Below are 17,634 nucleotides of genomic sequence, written 5' to 3' on the forward strand. Positions count from 1 at the left end.
GTGAGCCAAACCAGTAAGTTAGAAAATATATATGAAAGCTTTTCTAGTTCATGTACTGGACTGTGGCTCTGTGTTTATGTGTATTTTAACAGATCTTCTTGGGGGTAAAGATACAGTAATTCAGACAAGATTGAATTAAACCTGCTTTAGAAAAGCAATATTTAACATCCATGTTTACAAACTACTGCCCACTAGTTACAGTACCTTAAACCATCCTGTGACCTTATGTTAACATGGGTAAAGAGAGTTACGGTAAATACCACAATACAGGTTTGATTGAATTCGGCCCTCACCGAGTCTGCTTTAACATTGTAGTGGCAGGTGACCAACTGACCCCAGCTGCTGCTTCCGCAACAGTTGCCACTTCAACTGAGAAACACAACAACACCAACGTAGTAGGAAATAGAACCTTGGTGGTCCCCGCAACAAAACAACCTGAAACTATCAATAAGACAGAAGGAGGTAAGACTAGATCTAAATCTAATTTCTCTGTCTTATGCTTGAATTATATTATGTTTTCTGTGAACTGTTCTTTTACAAGTTAATCTGCTCATGCTGCTCATTGATGTAGGGATCAAGAATGGGTATCAATATGATAGCCTCAGGTTTTTACTCTTCATTTGTAGCATTACATTTGCATCAAAGATGATGTTCAAGTACTTTTTTTTATAAATTAAGCCCCAGATGAATAACCAATAGTTCTCAAGCTCTATAGATGCATGGCTGCCCTCTATTCAATCACATCAGATTCCCTTTCATTCCAGTATTTCAACTGCTCTAAACCAGTACATGCGTCCTCCTTTGCAGCTGAAACGAATGCAACGAAGTCAAAATTGTCTCCTCCTGAGACTGGTCCCCAGAAAAATGACTCCTCCGTTGAAACTGACACAAACACTAAAGGTCTGAAGCATCAACGTTTTCAAATGTCACTAGAAATTGATAACATAAGATTCAAAATTGTTTTACTCTCCACTGACTTCACATTTGACCATTTTCTTTCAGCTGGACTCCCAGGGAACCTCAACACCACACTAAAACCAGACCTCACAGGTATGCACATGATTTGAATCCGTGGTAACACTATAGATTAGATTAGATTAGATTCAACTTTATTGTCATTGCAGAGTACAAGTACCAGACAACAAAATGCAGTTTAGCATCTAACCAGACGTGCAAATAGGGATATAAAACATGATAGTGATAAATGATAGGTACAGTATGGCAAGTACAGTAGCATGTTCAGTTAAGGTAGCTATGTACAGTATGATTTATACAGATGTATAAATTAGAGGCTATATCAAAAAGAGGTATGTACAAATGTGCAAAAATATGATATGTGCAAAGGTAGTATTTGCAAACAGCAGTAGTGCAAAGGGTAATTGAGTGTTCACATTGTCCAGGGGTGTTTGCAAACAGCAGTAGTGCAAAGGCTAAATTGGTTGTCCACAGTGACCGGGGGGGGTTACTAAGAGTCAGTGTACCTCATGGTGGGGGGCTTGTTCAACAGTGTGTGGGGGGGGGATTGTTCATCAGAGTGACAACTCTGTGAAAGAAGCTGATCTGGAGCCTGCTGGTACGGGACCTGAGGGGGCGATCTAACAGACCATGTCTGGGGTGCCAGGTATCCTTGATGATGCTTACCGCTCTACGCCGACATCAGTCTGCCTAAAAGGACTCGATGGTAGGGAGTTTGGTGCCGATGAGGCACTGGGCGGTTTTCACCACCCGTTGCAGACTGTGATGCAGTTGATTAGGATGCTCTCAATGGTGCAGCGGTAGAAGTTGGTCAGAATCCTGGGAGACAGCTGGGCTTTCTTCAATCTCCTCAGGCAAACACAGATTCTTTGGGACAGGGCTATAGTGTCGCCCACTCGGCCTGCAAATGTCAATGTGCGCTGCTACGCCTTTTTGACCAGGGAAGAGGAGAGTTGAGGGTCCCCGAGAGGTCCTCAGAGATGTGGACAGACTGGACACCCAGGAACTTGAAGCTGGAGACACGCTCCACCTCCATCTCATTGATGTAGATGGGGGAGTGTACGCAACCCATAGTTCACAATGATCTCCTTGGTCTTACTGGTGTTGAGGGCCAGGTTGTTGTCAGCACACCACACCACCAGTTGCTGGACCTCCTCCCTGTAGGCCGACTCGTCGTTGTTACTTATCAGGCCTACCACAGTGGTCTGCGAACTTGATGATGGAGCTAGAGCCATGCATCAGCATGCAGTCGTAGGTGAAGAGGGAGTAGAGGAGGGGGCTCACAACGGTGTTCAGGATCAGGTTGAAAGAGGAGTGGTTGTCCAACTCGACGAGCTGGGATCTGTTGGTTAGGAAGTCTAGGGTCCACTTGCAGAGGGAGGTGGTGCTGATACCAAGGTCACTGAGTTTGGTGACCAGCTTGGAGGGGATGATGATGTTGAATGCTAAACTGAAGTCAATGAACAGCATCCTTGCGTAGGTGTTGCTTGTATCTAGGAGGGTCAGGGTGGAGTGAATTGCTGTGGAGATGGCGTCCTCCCTTAATCTGTTCTTGTGGTAGGTGAACTGTTGGGGGCAGCCAGCCAAGAATGCCGTCAGGGCCAGCAGCATAGTGCAAAAGCCATAAGTATGGACAGATATATGTACAGTGTGATATATACAGATAAGGGTCGAAGATATGTACAGTTAAGATATGTGCAGTATGATATGTACAGAACAAGGGCAATGGATATGTAGGTGATGTACTGGGTAGTTTTTTTCAACCGTTGCACCGTCCTTTTGTACCCAAAGGATGTATGAAAATCAACAACATATAACTCAGATGCAGTGGTTTAAACCAGAAAATTATATGTATTACTATCACCCATCTTGTTGTATTTGATAATTGTGCTAATAAGTATGAATGAGATAAATGACATAATGAACATGACAATGTTTCCAGGCCATACAGACAAGGAGGAGAGTATAACTTCTAACCAAGGTGCTGGTAAGTCCTCTGTTCCTGTTACCTTCTTTATACAGTACAGCCACATGTGACAGGGTCTGGTAAAAAAAAGTCCTCAAGTAGGGCAATGTCATTTTTCTGTTTTTTCCATATTATGAAAGTACAGATTAATAGTTGAAGAAGATATGCTTATGCAAAACATATACAAAACAGCTGCTAGTAGACTAGCGCTAAAAAGGAACATCGCTACGAACATCTAACTGCATGTTTAGCTCATTGCAACATGCTGATAAAACATCAACATGCTAAAAACACATAACTACACATATTTAGATCACAGTCCTTGTTTTTGAACACGTCATCTTGGTGAGAAGGAGAATACTGTTGGTGCAATTATTAGAAAATGGAAGAAACACGAATTGACCATCAATCTCCCTCAGTCTGGGGGGTTTCTCCACCGAGTCATGTTTTGCTAGCGGGTGAAATACTTATTTTACTCCATAAAACACAAATAATTTTTCAAAATTCATATAATGGGATTTTCTGGGAATTGTTTTATATTCTGTCTCTCACTGTTAAAATGAACCTACCATTAAAATTATAGACTGTTCATTTCTTTGTAAGCGGGTAAACACAAAATCAGCAGGGGGTGAAATACTTATTTCCCCCACTGTATACAGTAGAAGTCATCAACATGAACCCTTGTAATTGAGAGAGACGTAAAAACAACAATCACAAATTTGGATATTCTCTCATATTCAGGTCCCAAGTCAGAGGAGAAGAAAACTGCTAACTCCGGTAATGTTGTGTATGGACATTTTGACCTCTAAATTGTATGTTCTATTTATAACATGACATGTTGACCTCTATACCATTATGTGACACGTTCTAGTGCTTTGGCCCTCACATCGGCAACCAATCAAAATGTTCAGACTTTTCTTTTGAAACACGGAACTAGGTTTCAATGTTGTTGGGAATCACAACACAAACTCGCTAGTCAAGCCAAAATACTGCAATGCAATGGATTTGGTGAGTAATCCCCACTGCTACCTAGATAGGAGCCAACGGACCGACAGGTGGATCCGAAGTGATATAAAGAGCTTACCTCGATCAATTCTCTTCATCGATATCACATTTTTTTCACAACTTTGCATGCTATATGATGCCACAATTTTTTTCCCGAGACGGTAAACACGGCCTAAGTCACATCCAGTTTTCTCCAACTGGAGAATGTGTCATGTCCGGTTTCAACGCCGAATTTCCATGCACTCTTTTTTTTTTTTTTTTCCTAACACCAGGGGAGCCACCCCTCCTAAATGTCGTTGTTTGGTACCTGTACTGTAGCAATGACAATAAAGACCATTCATTCATTCATTCATTCATTCATTCATTCATTCATTCATTCATTCATTCATTCATTGGTCGGTGTTAGCTTTCATTTGATAACAAGATCATTATGAAGGCCCTTGTGATGGTGGAGATATTCTATATTCACTGTGGGCATGTCATTTCGAGCAGAAAACCAGAAAAATGAGGTGGATAAGATCTGGTTAACTATAACACTACTACATTGTTAGCAGGCTCACAAAACAAGCTGTGTTAGTTGACTGGCGATTTGTCATTGATTTTTAACAACGCGGAAATGTATTCACATTTTTTTAAAGCAAAGACTGATGATTACATCGGATCCCGATATGAGGACCAAAGCATTAGAATGTGACACATCTATGTTCCACCTTTAACATGACCACCAGAGGGGGGCGTACACACACTTTCAATTTGACTGGATTGTCTTTGACACTTTCTTATGTGTTTACATCTCTCTATTTCATATTTTCTTTCTTCTTTTAGAAAACACCTTAGGTTTAAGACAAGTTGGTTAAAAGACTCTCTCTCTCTCCCACTCTTCCCCTCCCTCTCCCTCTCTCTCTCTCTCTCTCTCTCTCTCTCTCTCTCCCTCTCCCTCTCTCTCTCTCCCACTCTTCCCCTCCCTCTCCCTCTCTCTCTCTCTCTCTCCCACTCTCTCTCTCTCTCTCTCCCTCTCTCTCTCTCTCTCTCTCTCTCTCTCTCTCTCTCCTCTCTCTCTCTCTCTCTCTCTCTCTCTCTCTCTCTCTCTCTCTCTCTGCAGTCACTGAGATGCTGGTGAATGTGCTGAGCATCTGCTCCAACGACGAGCTGACGACTGACGAGGAGATCGATGGTGAGTGTGTGGTCACAGAGAGTCTGGGGTCACAGAGAGTCTGTGGTCACAGAGAGAGTGTGTGGTCACAGAGAGTCTGTGGTCACAGAGAGTCTGTGGTCACAGAGAGTGTGTGGTCACAGAGAGTGTGTGGTCGGCCGGGACCACCTCCTCTCACGCTGCCACAGTAGTGTTGGGAGCAGGAGGACTTTATTCATTAGGAGGCTTGAATTTCTCACTGCGATGCCTAGACCCCACCACCAGAGGGTGCTCTCTACCAATGAATCAGGTCAACAACAACAACAACAACATCAAGCAGATCTGGCACTTTTAGATGCTCAGTGCTAACACACATGCATCATGCACTTGTCAACTCGTCAACTTGTCAACAGACACACACACACACACACACACACACATACACACACACGTACATACTCGCATCATCATTCACCAGTCTCACTCTTTCTGTCTCCATTGAATCACTGTGTGACAGATACCTCCATTTCATGCCTTACATGCTGGTAAAGTTACTGTATGCATTCAGCACATTGAAAAGATACTGTATGTCCAACGTTGTACACATTACAAAAATCCAATCTATTCTGCAGTGGGTCTGGCCGTGGGTGGAAAGAGAACACACCAAAGTTCCTTCTATTCGATACTTCACGATCAAAGATTCATTCTATCGCACCTCTCATGCATTTCATTTATTATTGTCAATTCAATAAGTTCCCAATTTAACATTATGGTTCGTTGTAATAGTCTCATGCATGGCCTTGTAATGGTTGTAGTTGTAGATGGCCTCAACTGCACACACCCCTAGAGTGACGGGTCTTTAGATACTCCACCCTCTGTCATTTACTGACCAAGACACTACTATTTACTGACCAGATACAGTGTCGCTGTAACCCTAGACAGTGAGGGGGGGAGGACTGGTGAGGTCACATCCTGTTTAACAGGCGGACGAGTGGGTGGGAGGATGGCTAGGCGGTTAAGGGTGCGGGGATGTGGCATAGTAAAGGAACCCAAGCCTGACCCACGCTGGTAGATCACAGATAGCCATGCCACCAGCCCAGGGTACTTACACTTACTTACTCACTCAAATGTCACTAGTCCCTCGCTCTCTTTTCTCCACCCGTTCACTGCAGCAGGTTGATATCCATTGTGTTCATATTCATATTCTTTGCTTTGTCTTTTACTCACTCACTCACTCACTCTCTCTTATACCTCTCTTTCTTCTTTGCTCCTTTTTTTCTTTACCCCACTCTTACTGCGTTATGTTAAAGGCCCACAAGTCATTTTGACGTTTTTTGTGCCGCATCATTTTATTGCACGATGATTCATGTCTGAAAATGGTTATTTAGGACAAAATATGTGTGGGTGATACAGTCTAATTTTTAGCTCCTCCTAAAACTATTTCATGCATGCCGTAACCGATGACATTGCAAGTGTGATGTGACTAGCCTGTTTGTAAAGTTAGTGCCCAGAGTCAAATATAGCCCTCCAAACCCCCTTCGCCAGCTTTTTTTTGCAACCTTTTGACACATTTAATTAGGAATTGCTTTTAGATATTATATCCCAGCATAACCTTCCCAATTAGCTCTGTGAATGACTAACGACCCCACGCTGTGCTTCTGTTCTTTGAGGGGTTTTTTTCCCCAAAAGCCATGAAGCAAAACTGGTGTGGGCCTTTAATATCCATTGTATTTATATTCATACTCTTTGCTCTCTTTCTGATTCTGATTCTCTCCCCCTCTCTCTCTCTCTCTCTCTCTCTCTCTCTCTCTCTCTCTCTCTCTCTCTCTCTCTCTCTCTCTCTCTCTCTCTCTGTCTCTCTCTCTCTCATTCTGTGATTATTTCTCTCCCTTGGTTGCCTCTAATGTATCTCTTTTCTTTTCTGTTTTTCAGAGTTTTGTTTAAGGCATTGGTTTTCTGTATGCTCCATGGTTCTGCATTTGCTTTTTTATCTTTCCCCCTCTTCCCTCTCCTCCTCTTCATCTGTTTCCTCTGTCATTCTCCGGCCATCCACTGATCTCTCTGTCTTTTCTGTTCTCTTCTGGGGTGTTCTTGAGAAGGACAGCTAATATATGCCCCCAAGAAAGGTACAAACACCAGCTCTGCCGTTGTGTGCAATATACTGTATATATATTATATATATATACTTTTGTGGTGCTTTTAGCGTTCATTATTATACAATTATATAGATAAGTAGATGTTGAATGGAATACAATACAATGTAAGTGCAAGTACGTGCAAGTACCCAAGTGTAAATGCAAGTACCCAAGTCTGCTTACAGTTACAATGGAAACAACGGAATGTTTCTGTGAATACTTTTACACCTTGTAGACAGTCGGACTGGAGTGCCTTTGTTGATGTGCATTGTCTCTTGCCTGTGTAAAATGCCCCAGCAAAAGAAAATCAGCTTAGCCAGCTAACAAGTTAAACATCATGTGTCGAAATCATATCTATGATTATATATGTCTATGACTATATGACATATTGACTATGTCATATGAGTTGAAATATGAAAAACTGTACTGCCCCAAGTGGTCCGACCAAAAAAAACCACAATCCACTCCCTGGCCCTATTCAAGAAGAAAGAAAAATGCATCCTTCCTGCCTCTTTTCCTTGAAGTAATTACTGATCTGACAAGACCGAATAGGTCATCCAATCCTATCCAATCCGGGTAAGATCAGCCAATCAATGGCATTCAAGGAAGGCGGGAAGGATGCATGTGGAAAGTATTGGAACACAGCTTCTCACTGCTCTCTGCACACCCATTCTTTGGTTGACAAATTCCCAAGCACTCACTCTCATTTCCATCTCTTCCATCATACCGTAAACCACTCCCTGACATCTTCCAAGCTGGCTCCCAAGGGGTCTTATAACACGACTTCATCCTGTACCACAGGATGTCCCACCGACAAGCTATACATTCTCCTTTTCCAAGCTGGGAAACAGCCAGTAAGATCACAGCTATAGGCAGTATTCACACTGTTGGTTGTATAGACAATCTTGTTTCAAGGCTCAGGCCTCTGCAAAGCAAAGCAGTTTAAAACAATAAGTAAGCACTATAATATCTATACCATTTCAATGTGTTTGATTAAGACACAGTTATGCTAGAGGGACTACCGGTACTTTATCCATCAGTGCCTCAGGGACTGCCGAGACAGGGCACAGGTGCTAAGGCAGCGAACGTGGCTTCACTTTGTTTCTGAATGCCTTTGAATGCTAAGAAATAACCAGCAATTGCAGTGAGATGCTGTGAGATTGAAAGCATTGGTTTGGTTTTGACTTTGAGCTTTAATAACTGCAGTGGTGTACCATGACATGATCTGACTTTGATGTGATTCACAACATTGATAAGAGTATTTGCTAAAATGATTACAATGTAGACTGCTTAGGACTTTTTCTGTTTGATGTTTGATGTATAGTATGTGTACTTAGTTTTAGACAAATGTGACACGGTCTGGTGAAAAGTTCCGCATGTAGGCAATTCTCAAGTCGCGCAAATGACCAAAAAGCTTCTTTTCCAAAAAAAACGTTTTTAAATATCCATTTTCTTTCATATTAGTGTTGAAGAGCCCACTCAATATAACAAACAACAGTTTTAAGTATTAATATACTTATAATTTGTGAATTGGTATTGTGTGCCGCCCTGCTTCAGGCTGCTGGGTAAGTGATACATGGCTTGTAAACAAACTTACGTTTTCAGATGAGTTCAAAAGTAAGGACTGTGTGATCATCTAATTATGTAATTGTGTTCTATCAGCATGCTGTGATGTGCTAAACATGCAGTTAGATGTTCATAGCGATTTTCTTTCTTAGGTGCTAGCTAGCTACCAACGCGATTGTAGCAAACACGTCTGTTTTGATTCAGAGCAATTCTCTCCGGTATTAGGTTTGAGGTGTACCAACATTCAAATAAGCATCTTCTTCTTCAAATATTTTCAGATTTCAATGTATGACATATCATTTGAAAGTTTACAATCTGCACATTCATACATTCATACAACAGAAAAATGACCTTGCGCTACTTTGGGACTTTTTCACCAGACCCTGTCATAAATATTTAGGATAATATTTATTTCTTATCAGTGTCCTCTCTCACACACACACACACACACACACACACAGACACACACACATTGTTATAGTTTGTTATGGTGACCATAACAAGAGTGTGTGTGTGTGTGTGTGCGTGTGCATGGCTGCATTTGCCTTATCACCCCTTATAGGTGCCACTGCCTCGGCACGCAAGGAGGTTATCAGGAACAAGATCCGTGCCATTGGCAAGATGGCCAGAGTGTTCTCTGTCCTCAGGTAAGGCCTTCAGACTCTCCTCATCCCACACACCTATTGTTCAAGTTCAAGTTTATTGTCATATGTATTAATACAATGAAGTTCTTCAGCCTCGTCTCTCTCTGTAGTATCACACACAACAAACATAGTCCACAATACAAACAAAGCAACAATACAGTACAAGGTGCTTTGTTCAGCTGTTCAGCAACCTAACGGCCTGTGGGAAGAAACTATTTCTGAGGCGGGTGGTGTGTGAGTTGATACTTCTGTAGCGTTTTTCGGGATGGGAGGAGTGTGAATAGTGCATAGGCAGGGTGACTGGTGTCTTTAATGATGTTTTGAGCTTTCTTTAGGGTGTGTGTCATGATAAAAAAAAAAACATATTGATGATGATAAATAGATGAACGCATAAATAAACTCTTCAATTTCTCAGTCCATATGAATTCCCTCCCCTGGTGTGTTTCGGTCCTGCAGAGAGGAGAGTGAGAGTGTGTTGACCCTGAAGGGGCTGACCCCCACCGGCATGCTGCCCAGCGGAGTGCTGTCTGGAGGGAAGGAGAAACTCCAGAATGGTAAGCCTCCCCCTCACACTCTAGACCCTCTCACACCCCCCTCACACTCTAGACCCTCTCACACCCCCCTCACACTCTAGACCCTCTCACACCCCCCTCACACTCTAGACCCTCTCACACCCCCCTCACACTCTAGACCCTCTCACACCCCCCTCACACTCTAGACCCTCTCACACTCTAGACCCTCTCACACCCCCCTCACACTCTAGACCCCCTCACACACTAGACCCTCTCACACCTCCCTCACACTCTAGACCCTCTCACACCTCCCTCACACTCTAGACCCTCTCACACACCCCTCACACTCTAGACCCTCTCACCCCCCTCTCACACACTAGACCCCCTCACACCCCCCTCACACTCTAGACCCTCTCACACCCCCCTCACACTCTAGACCCTCTCACACACCCCTCACACCTCCCTCACACTCTGGACCCTCTCACACCCCCCTCACACCCCCCTCACACTCTAGACCCTCTCACACCCCCCTCACACTCTAGACCCTCTCACACCCCCCTCACACTCTAGACCCTCTCACACACCCCTCACACTCTAGACCCTCTCACCCCCCTCTCACACACCCCTCACACTCTAGACCCTCTCACACCCCCCTCACACTCTGGACCCTCTCACACCCCCCTCACACTCTAGACCCTCTCACACCCCCCTCACACTCTAGACCCTCTCACACCCCCCTCACACACCCCTTCAGGCCCCCAAGTTCACTCGCCTTCAACTAAACTTATATGCAACCCTATTTTAGAAATACCACCACCTCAAAGGCTACATGCCATACCTTTCTTTTCTTTCTTTTTTCTTCTCTTGGTTATGGTCCTTACTTACTTCTTCTAATTAATACATGATCAAATTTGATATCATAAGAGAATCCTTATTGGCCATGCTTCATTATGACAGTGGGCCTTTTACCAGGGTAACTGTGGTAATTTGTGTAATTAAATGTGAAATCTGTAGTTACTTGCAGAAAAGTGTCACCCTCTTCCTGTTGTTGGTTACTACGTACATAATACTGTCCCAAAAAGAAAATGTAAAATGTACTTACCTTTGTCTTTTTTCTAATACCTCTCCCTCCTTGCTTTCCTTATCCCTCTCTCAATCTTTCTCTCTGCAATCTACTGGTTATCTCAAATGTTGTCTGTGTCTTCTTCTTTCTCCTCTCTCCCTAGAGACCGCAGGTATAATCTGTTGTGCAAGTATTCTGTCAGAAGTGTTTTTGTGAGACAAATGTAGAATTCACCCTCCCATGTTGAATTCCAAATACTCCCGAAACAAGTTTGACGATCTCCTTTATGTCACATAGTAGCCTTACCACAGGGAAGGAATTCCCATCCAAATATGAAGAGGTCAATTGAATTCACTCACAGAATTTACAACATTCTGAGATTTTGTTTCTAAAAAAGTCTGGATTTTGATTTAAAAAAGAAAAAATAAGACTGAAAGAATTGTGGATTTCTACCAGATGCGAGGGGTGGCTAGGGATCAACCATTATTCAAAGGATGAATTGGAATTGACATTAACTGTGTATGAAAGGAGATAACTGTTATCTACCTTGCCATCCACAAAACAAGGCAGAAATCCAAACAACTTCACTCTCCTCTCTTTGGCTGTCTTGATTTATTTTTTGCCTCCTGTTTCTGGTCTCTGTCAAGGCACATAGCCTACTGGATAAGAACCAGTCGAGTATTTGTTTACACCTTCGATGATGCACTTCCTGTTCCTGAAGTTGACCACAGAAATTCTTACCCTCTAAACAGGAATCTTAATCACACGCACACACACACACACACACACACACACACACACACACACACACACACACACACACACAAACATGCGCACATACACACAGTGCGATGACACCATAGAGGGGCAATCATGTGGTAATATAGAAATTGGCCAAGCCATCACCTTCCTCAAGGCCACCATTTTGGAGAGGCAGCTAGAGAAGAGCCATGAAGGAGGCAGAGTGACGTTAAATGGATTCCTGTCACAGCATTGGTAGAATCACAGCGCGCCATAGGCCCCTCGGTCTAGGCAGACACACATGTGCTTCTACCGTAATGTTGTACGATCCATCAACCACTGGTTTCTTTTGGACCTCCTCAGCTTTACTGTGTGTGTCTGTCGCTCTTGTATATATCATTTCCTGTCTCTCTATAGCAAAGATGAGTTTTCAAGTCTAGAGCTACGTAGCTGTTAAGTATTTGTTGCTGTCCACTCGTACCCCCTTTTTTGTCTTGTGTGTGCACATGACTAAATATAGCACATTTCTGTATTCCTGGATAAATGTGTAAATGATCAATATTGCCATAGAACAGGAGGCTACGGTAAGTATCTAACTGTTATTATCAAACCATTTTCAATGGTACATCTGCTCTTTTGACGGCTCACGTCAAAAGACTTGTGTTCTGCACTTCCAGATAGTATGTTTCCAAGGAAATATGCCTCATGTTTTTATTTATTTTTCTTTCTTTCATCGTATAGTTGTTCAATGCGGCAGAGTCTTCTCTGTTTCACCCACGCCTCTACCTGTTCTCCCCGAATCCTTTATAGCACCCCTCCTCCTGTTTCGTTGCTCTCCTTCTCCAAGTGTATCATTTGTTGACGATACATTAGAGAGACCCCCCTGCCGTTTACGTTGGCCTGTCGATAAGTATCCTCTCCAGTCCTACCTGTCACCCCACCAGGCGTCTGGTTTCCGTAGCCTTGTCCCCTTGTCAAACACAGGTGTCTTTTAGACCTCACAGGACCATTTTGTCTGTACAGTTTTCACAAAGCCTAAAATACCACAGCTCCACGCATTTGTGCACAACCGGGTATTTAACTGGCTCCATTCTGTACCCTTTTTTGGTTTCCTGCCCCGTCTTTGTCTGTTTTAACACCACGCTTTGTCCTCCTTCCCTTCTCTGCTAACATCCATGTGTGTCCTGTGTAAGAACATGGAGAGTGTAACTTTGTTGTCTGCACTGGCTCTCTTTTGCTGCTCATTGACTTGTTCCTGGGACAAAAATGAATTCCTCTGCTCACTTCTCTCATTCGTTTTGCAACCCCCCTCTTCTTCTCTTCAGCTACTATTGAGGCTATTGAGGCTGACGAAGGTAAATAGGCCCGCTGCCCTTTTCTGTTGCTTCTCCGCAATAGACAGGGGTTCCGCTGGGTTCATCCATCTTGCCGTAGCTTGTCTAGAGTGTGTTGGGTGTTTGGGCTAACAAATTGTGGAATAATTATTAACCCAAGAAAAGGAAAAATAGTCAGAGGGGAAAAAAAAATATGCAGAAAAGCCACGCTTGTTTCAGTGGGGAACAAACTTCATAGCAAAGTGATATACATATATCCAACCAGTATGGTTTTGTTAAAGCAAAGTGCATTTCTTTTCACCAGCTGAAATACATAAAGCAGCCTCTTTGCCCTCTCACAGGGCTTGAACCTCAGTCTGCATGGCCGATACAGCGGCCCTGTCCAGATGAACAACCCCAGCCCCTATCCCCAGGACTTCATGTAGATCTGAATCCTACGTCCTGCTGTGTCAATAAAACCCCACAGACACAGAAGACGCTGTTCACTACAGTATGATGACATTGACAAGCATGAACACATATTTCTCTTAAGGTTGACGTACATTTTTATAATAATAATAATAATACATTCGACTTATATAGCGCTTTTCTAGACACTCAAAGATGCTTTACAAACTGAAAAGATCGAGTAGTAATAATAAAAAGAAACAAAAAATAAATAAAAGAAAGTATAGGGGCGTAACTTCCAGTAAGTGCTAAAAATCATCAAATTGAACAATCTATCTTTTATTTTTGCCAGGTTTTATTTGTTAGCTGACGTTCCACTGTAAAACAGATATTTATTGGTAACAGCGATTTCACTAGAGAAGAATATTTTATAATATTGCCAATATAGCTAAATGAGTAGAGCAGTGCTTTATTGCCCTTTGAACTTTGAATGTTCATTCTGTGCTTGTAAATGTTTTTTGGGATTTTTCTCAAGACATTCTGTGGTAGTCTTATCATAGTTTTGTCAAACTGTTTCTGTTGGGTTTTCTGTCAAGAAAATGCCATTTAGTATCAGCCTAGAATGTCGTGGCGCACCTGGGTCTTTACCCTGCACTCACGCACCCAAATGCAATCCTGCTATGAAAGACTCACTGGTTTGTTCCCCTTTAAAACAACTGATACAGTTATGCTTTGTTTTTGCACAGTATACATTTGATAGACACAATCAGAACAAAATTGCTCATGGGTCTCCAACGAAGGCCTCCAAAAGCCAATTTGATCTTCTCCAAAAAGAAAACGGCAAACAAAGCCACACCGCAAGAACAACCTCAACTGTGTAGTAAATAGCGGTTGGCCAGCTGCTATTTACGTTGGAATTGTTCCGTAATTCCTCTTGAGCGCCCCCTAAAGGATGGTGTGCGTTAGTGTTGAGACTCTTTGCTTCTTTTCCCATGTGGTTCCTCTGTGGCCCTGCTGTGTCGTGTTCTCTTTGTGAGCTGCTAATAACCTGTGTCTGACCTGTGCTATGCAGCAACACAACTACAAGCCCCGTCCGCCCCCTCTCCACCGCCCTCCCTCCACCCCCAAATTTGTCTTCCAAAATGGCTCCTCGATCCAGATACGGATCTCCTGAAAATGTAGCTGTCCCTTACAATAACCTCAACTATAACCTCAAATCCCCTTGTGATTTGCTGCATGTTCCAAGCAGGCTTAACAAGTGGTTAGCACCAAGTACCGTACTGTAGCTCTGTAGTGTCTCTCTACGTGAGCTCTGTCTCACTGTGCCAGCTCTCCTATTTGTGGTACCGTGTGTTTCAGTGAGCTCCACTCTAATTTACATTCTTATTTTTTTCTCTTTTACCATGTTTCCTGGTCCTTTGTTTCGTTTGTGTAGTACAGTGGAGGGGAGGCCTGGTCCTTGGGGTCTTCCATTTTAACTTGTGCCTTTGAGTGATATGGATCAGTCCTCAGGTTGTAGTCTATTGTTCGAGCATCAGTTGCAACATCATTATAGTTTTTATCGAATTAGTTTTGCCTTGTTTTGGTTTTGATGGCACAAACTAAGTGACAACGTAATTTATATATATGTATTGTGTGCTTTTTAAAATATGCCTTACGTAACCTGATATATCACTTAGTATTTTCTATGGAGATGTCTGTCTTTGATTGAACGGCAATGGCACAATGAAAACCTACCCCCAGCACCAGGGATTCCCCCCCACAAACATAGGATAGTAGGATTATGTCATCCCTTTGTCAATAGAGATATCATATATTTTGATACTATGGTATTTGGTGTTGGTATTGTGTTGTGACTTTTTTATTGCTCAACTTTCAGTGCATTATAGTACTCCTTAGCCTGTAAAGGGTATAATGATCTACGTATGATACTGTTCATATCTAAGATGCTGTTTGTAACAATGTTTGATAAGAACAAAAGCATTATAGGGAATTTAGAATTATAAAGGGATAGTTCACTATTTAACAACTTAAAGTCAGATGGTTCCTTACCTTGGGCCAGGAGAAACTGTACCAAGTGACTTTTCCATCCAATGGAATGATTAATTCAGCCAATCACTTCAGCAACAGAAGTTTCCATCTGTTGTATATTGTCATTGTATTATCAGCAACTCACCATTTGATTCCTGTCACAATGATTTCTTGACATTGAACAAAACCAATGACAACACGTGTGTGTGTGTGTGTGTGTGTGTGTGTGTGTGTGTGCGTGTGTGCGTGCGTGCGTGTGTGTGTATCTGTGTCTGTGTGTGTGTGTGTGTGTGTGTGTATGTGTGTGTGTGTGGGTCTGTGCGTGTGTGTGTGTGTGTGTGTGTGTGCGTATGTGGGTGTTGGTGGGTATGTGAGAACCAGAAATGAGTAACCTCATATTTGAGCCTTCTGTACCTCTCTCTTCTAAATTACCCTCTGTTTCCCCCCCCCCCTCCCTTTTCCTCTCATCCATTACCCTCTCCACACTCCAGCCATCAAGGGCTTCTCGCCCCAGCACAAAATCACCAGCTTCGCAGAGGCCAAGGGCCTGGACCGCATCAACGAGCGGATGCCCCCGCGGCGGGACGGGCTGCCCTCGGACGCCAGCCTCAACTCCCTCAACAAGGCCCTGTCCTCGCCGGAGACCAACAAGGGACTGCCCTCGGAGACCAACAAGGCCCTGCCCTCAGAGACCAATGGCACGGACGGCAAGGCCAGCAGTGGCAGCAGCAGTGGCAGCAACATCCAGTGAAGGGCACCACGCTCCATCGCGGCGGGCGGGTGGCAGATAGGGTGGAGCATGCCACCCTCCTCCTCATCGCAGCATGCCACGGCAGAGAGGGGGCAGGGGGATGCGGTGATTTAGTGGCATGGAGGGGTGAATATAAGTGGGAGGGAGGAGGTCAGAGTGCACAGGGAGAGGCATCTACAACACACATTGAAGTGACATGTCTCTTTCTAGTCTTTGGATATGCCTTTAAAAAAAATTGCTCGTAGAAAAATACGGAAAGTTATCGCTTGTGAATGATCTTCTGAATGATCAGGTGATGTGCTTGTTCTGTACCACAGTACGAGAGATAGAGAGAGATCTTAAAGGGATGTGAGAGAGATAGAGAGAGATCTTAAAGGGATGTGAGAGAGGCCAGATGTTTATGAAAGACCCTCACTCATTTACTGGATATGAAAGTTTTGTGTAACTTCTTACTAACTATTGTACGTTTACAAAATACAGCACTAAAAAGGACAGAATATAAAAAATGTTTTTAACATATAAGGGTGTACAAACTAAATAAGGACTATTTATTGATAACTTTTTTTTTCCTACTCTTATAAAATAGCTCTGAAATGAATTAGGCAGTCTTAAAAAGAATGTTGCAACATTGTTGAAATGCCAAAAAAAATAACGTTTTATGGTTTTGTACAGATTATGCTTACCTCAGGTTCATTTGGTGTGTGCTTTGACCCGATTTTCTGTATGATGGCTAATTAACTTGGTAATGAATACCTATTTTCTTGGAGTTTCATAACTGGAATTTACATTATCTATCTATCATTTGCAAATATGTTTTTGTTGTTTTATTGGTGGGGGGGGGGGGAAGTGGCATATGGGTGGGGTATAGATTTATTGTGACTTGCTGGAATTCTGTGAGTGTTCATTTTTCTCTTTTTAAGTATTGCGAACAAAGTAAACATAAAGAACCTATATTGTGTAAAAAATACAATTAACTGAAAGTTTCTGCCTATGCATGTTTTATAAAATCAAACAAAGGAAATAAATAACTGAATTAAATACCTTGGCTGCAGAGGCCTGTTTTGAAATGTAGTGCGCTTTAGTGAATACAGTATATACTGGAAATGTATCCCAGCATTCTTTAAATTAACACCATGAAAATGCTTTATGCCTTCAACTTTTTTTGTAATTGAAGCCTTTAACTATCTAAGATGGATGAGGAATCATATTTCTAACATGCGCTTGTAAGTGCACACAGTCAGATTTAGCATGTTTGACAATTCTTGTGAGGTTTGTGGTTACATGTGGAACTCAAAATGCATGATAGCTGTAAGTGTCATATAATGATTTAGACATTTTTGTTCTGTTTTGTAAATGAAAAGTAAAAAAAACAAAAAAAAATGGAAAGTGTAA

General features: G+C 42.6%; 2 protein-coding genes across 5 annotated transcripts in view; both read left to right on the forward strand.

Annotated features, from left to right (window-relative positions):
• LOC308168425 (uncharacterized protein) overlaps positions 1–17,634 on the forward strand; it is a 218,669-nt gene that overhangs the window by 6,418 nt on the left and 194,617 nt on the right. The window lies entirely within an intron of this gene.
• LOC308168490 (protein phosphatase 3 catalytic subunit alpha-like) lies at positions 400–16,242 on the forward strand (the record flags this gene model as incomplete). The annotated part of the gene is made up of 9 exons (XM_080543090.1): positions 400–462; positions 808–900; positions 1,003–1,050; positions 2,918–2,962; positions 3,683–3,718; positions 5,049–5,120; positions 9,342–9,426; positions 9,880–9,977; positions 15,983–16,242. The coding sequence occupies exons 6-9, from the start codon at positions 5,057–5,059 to the stop codon at positions 16,240–16,242; spliced, it is 507 nt and encodes a 168-aa protein (XP_080399216.1). The 5' UTR covers positions 400–462; positions 808–900; positions 1,003–1,050; positions 2,918–2,962; positions 3,683–3,718; positions 5,049–5,056.

This window comes from Nansenia antarctica (genome assembly GCF_963989245.1).
Source record: "Nansenia antarctica genome assembly, chromosome: 12".
In the NCBI taxonomy this organism is placed as follows: Eukaryota; Metazoa; Chordata; class Actinopteri; order Argentiniformes; family Microstomatidae; genus Nansenia; species Nansenia antarctica.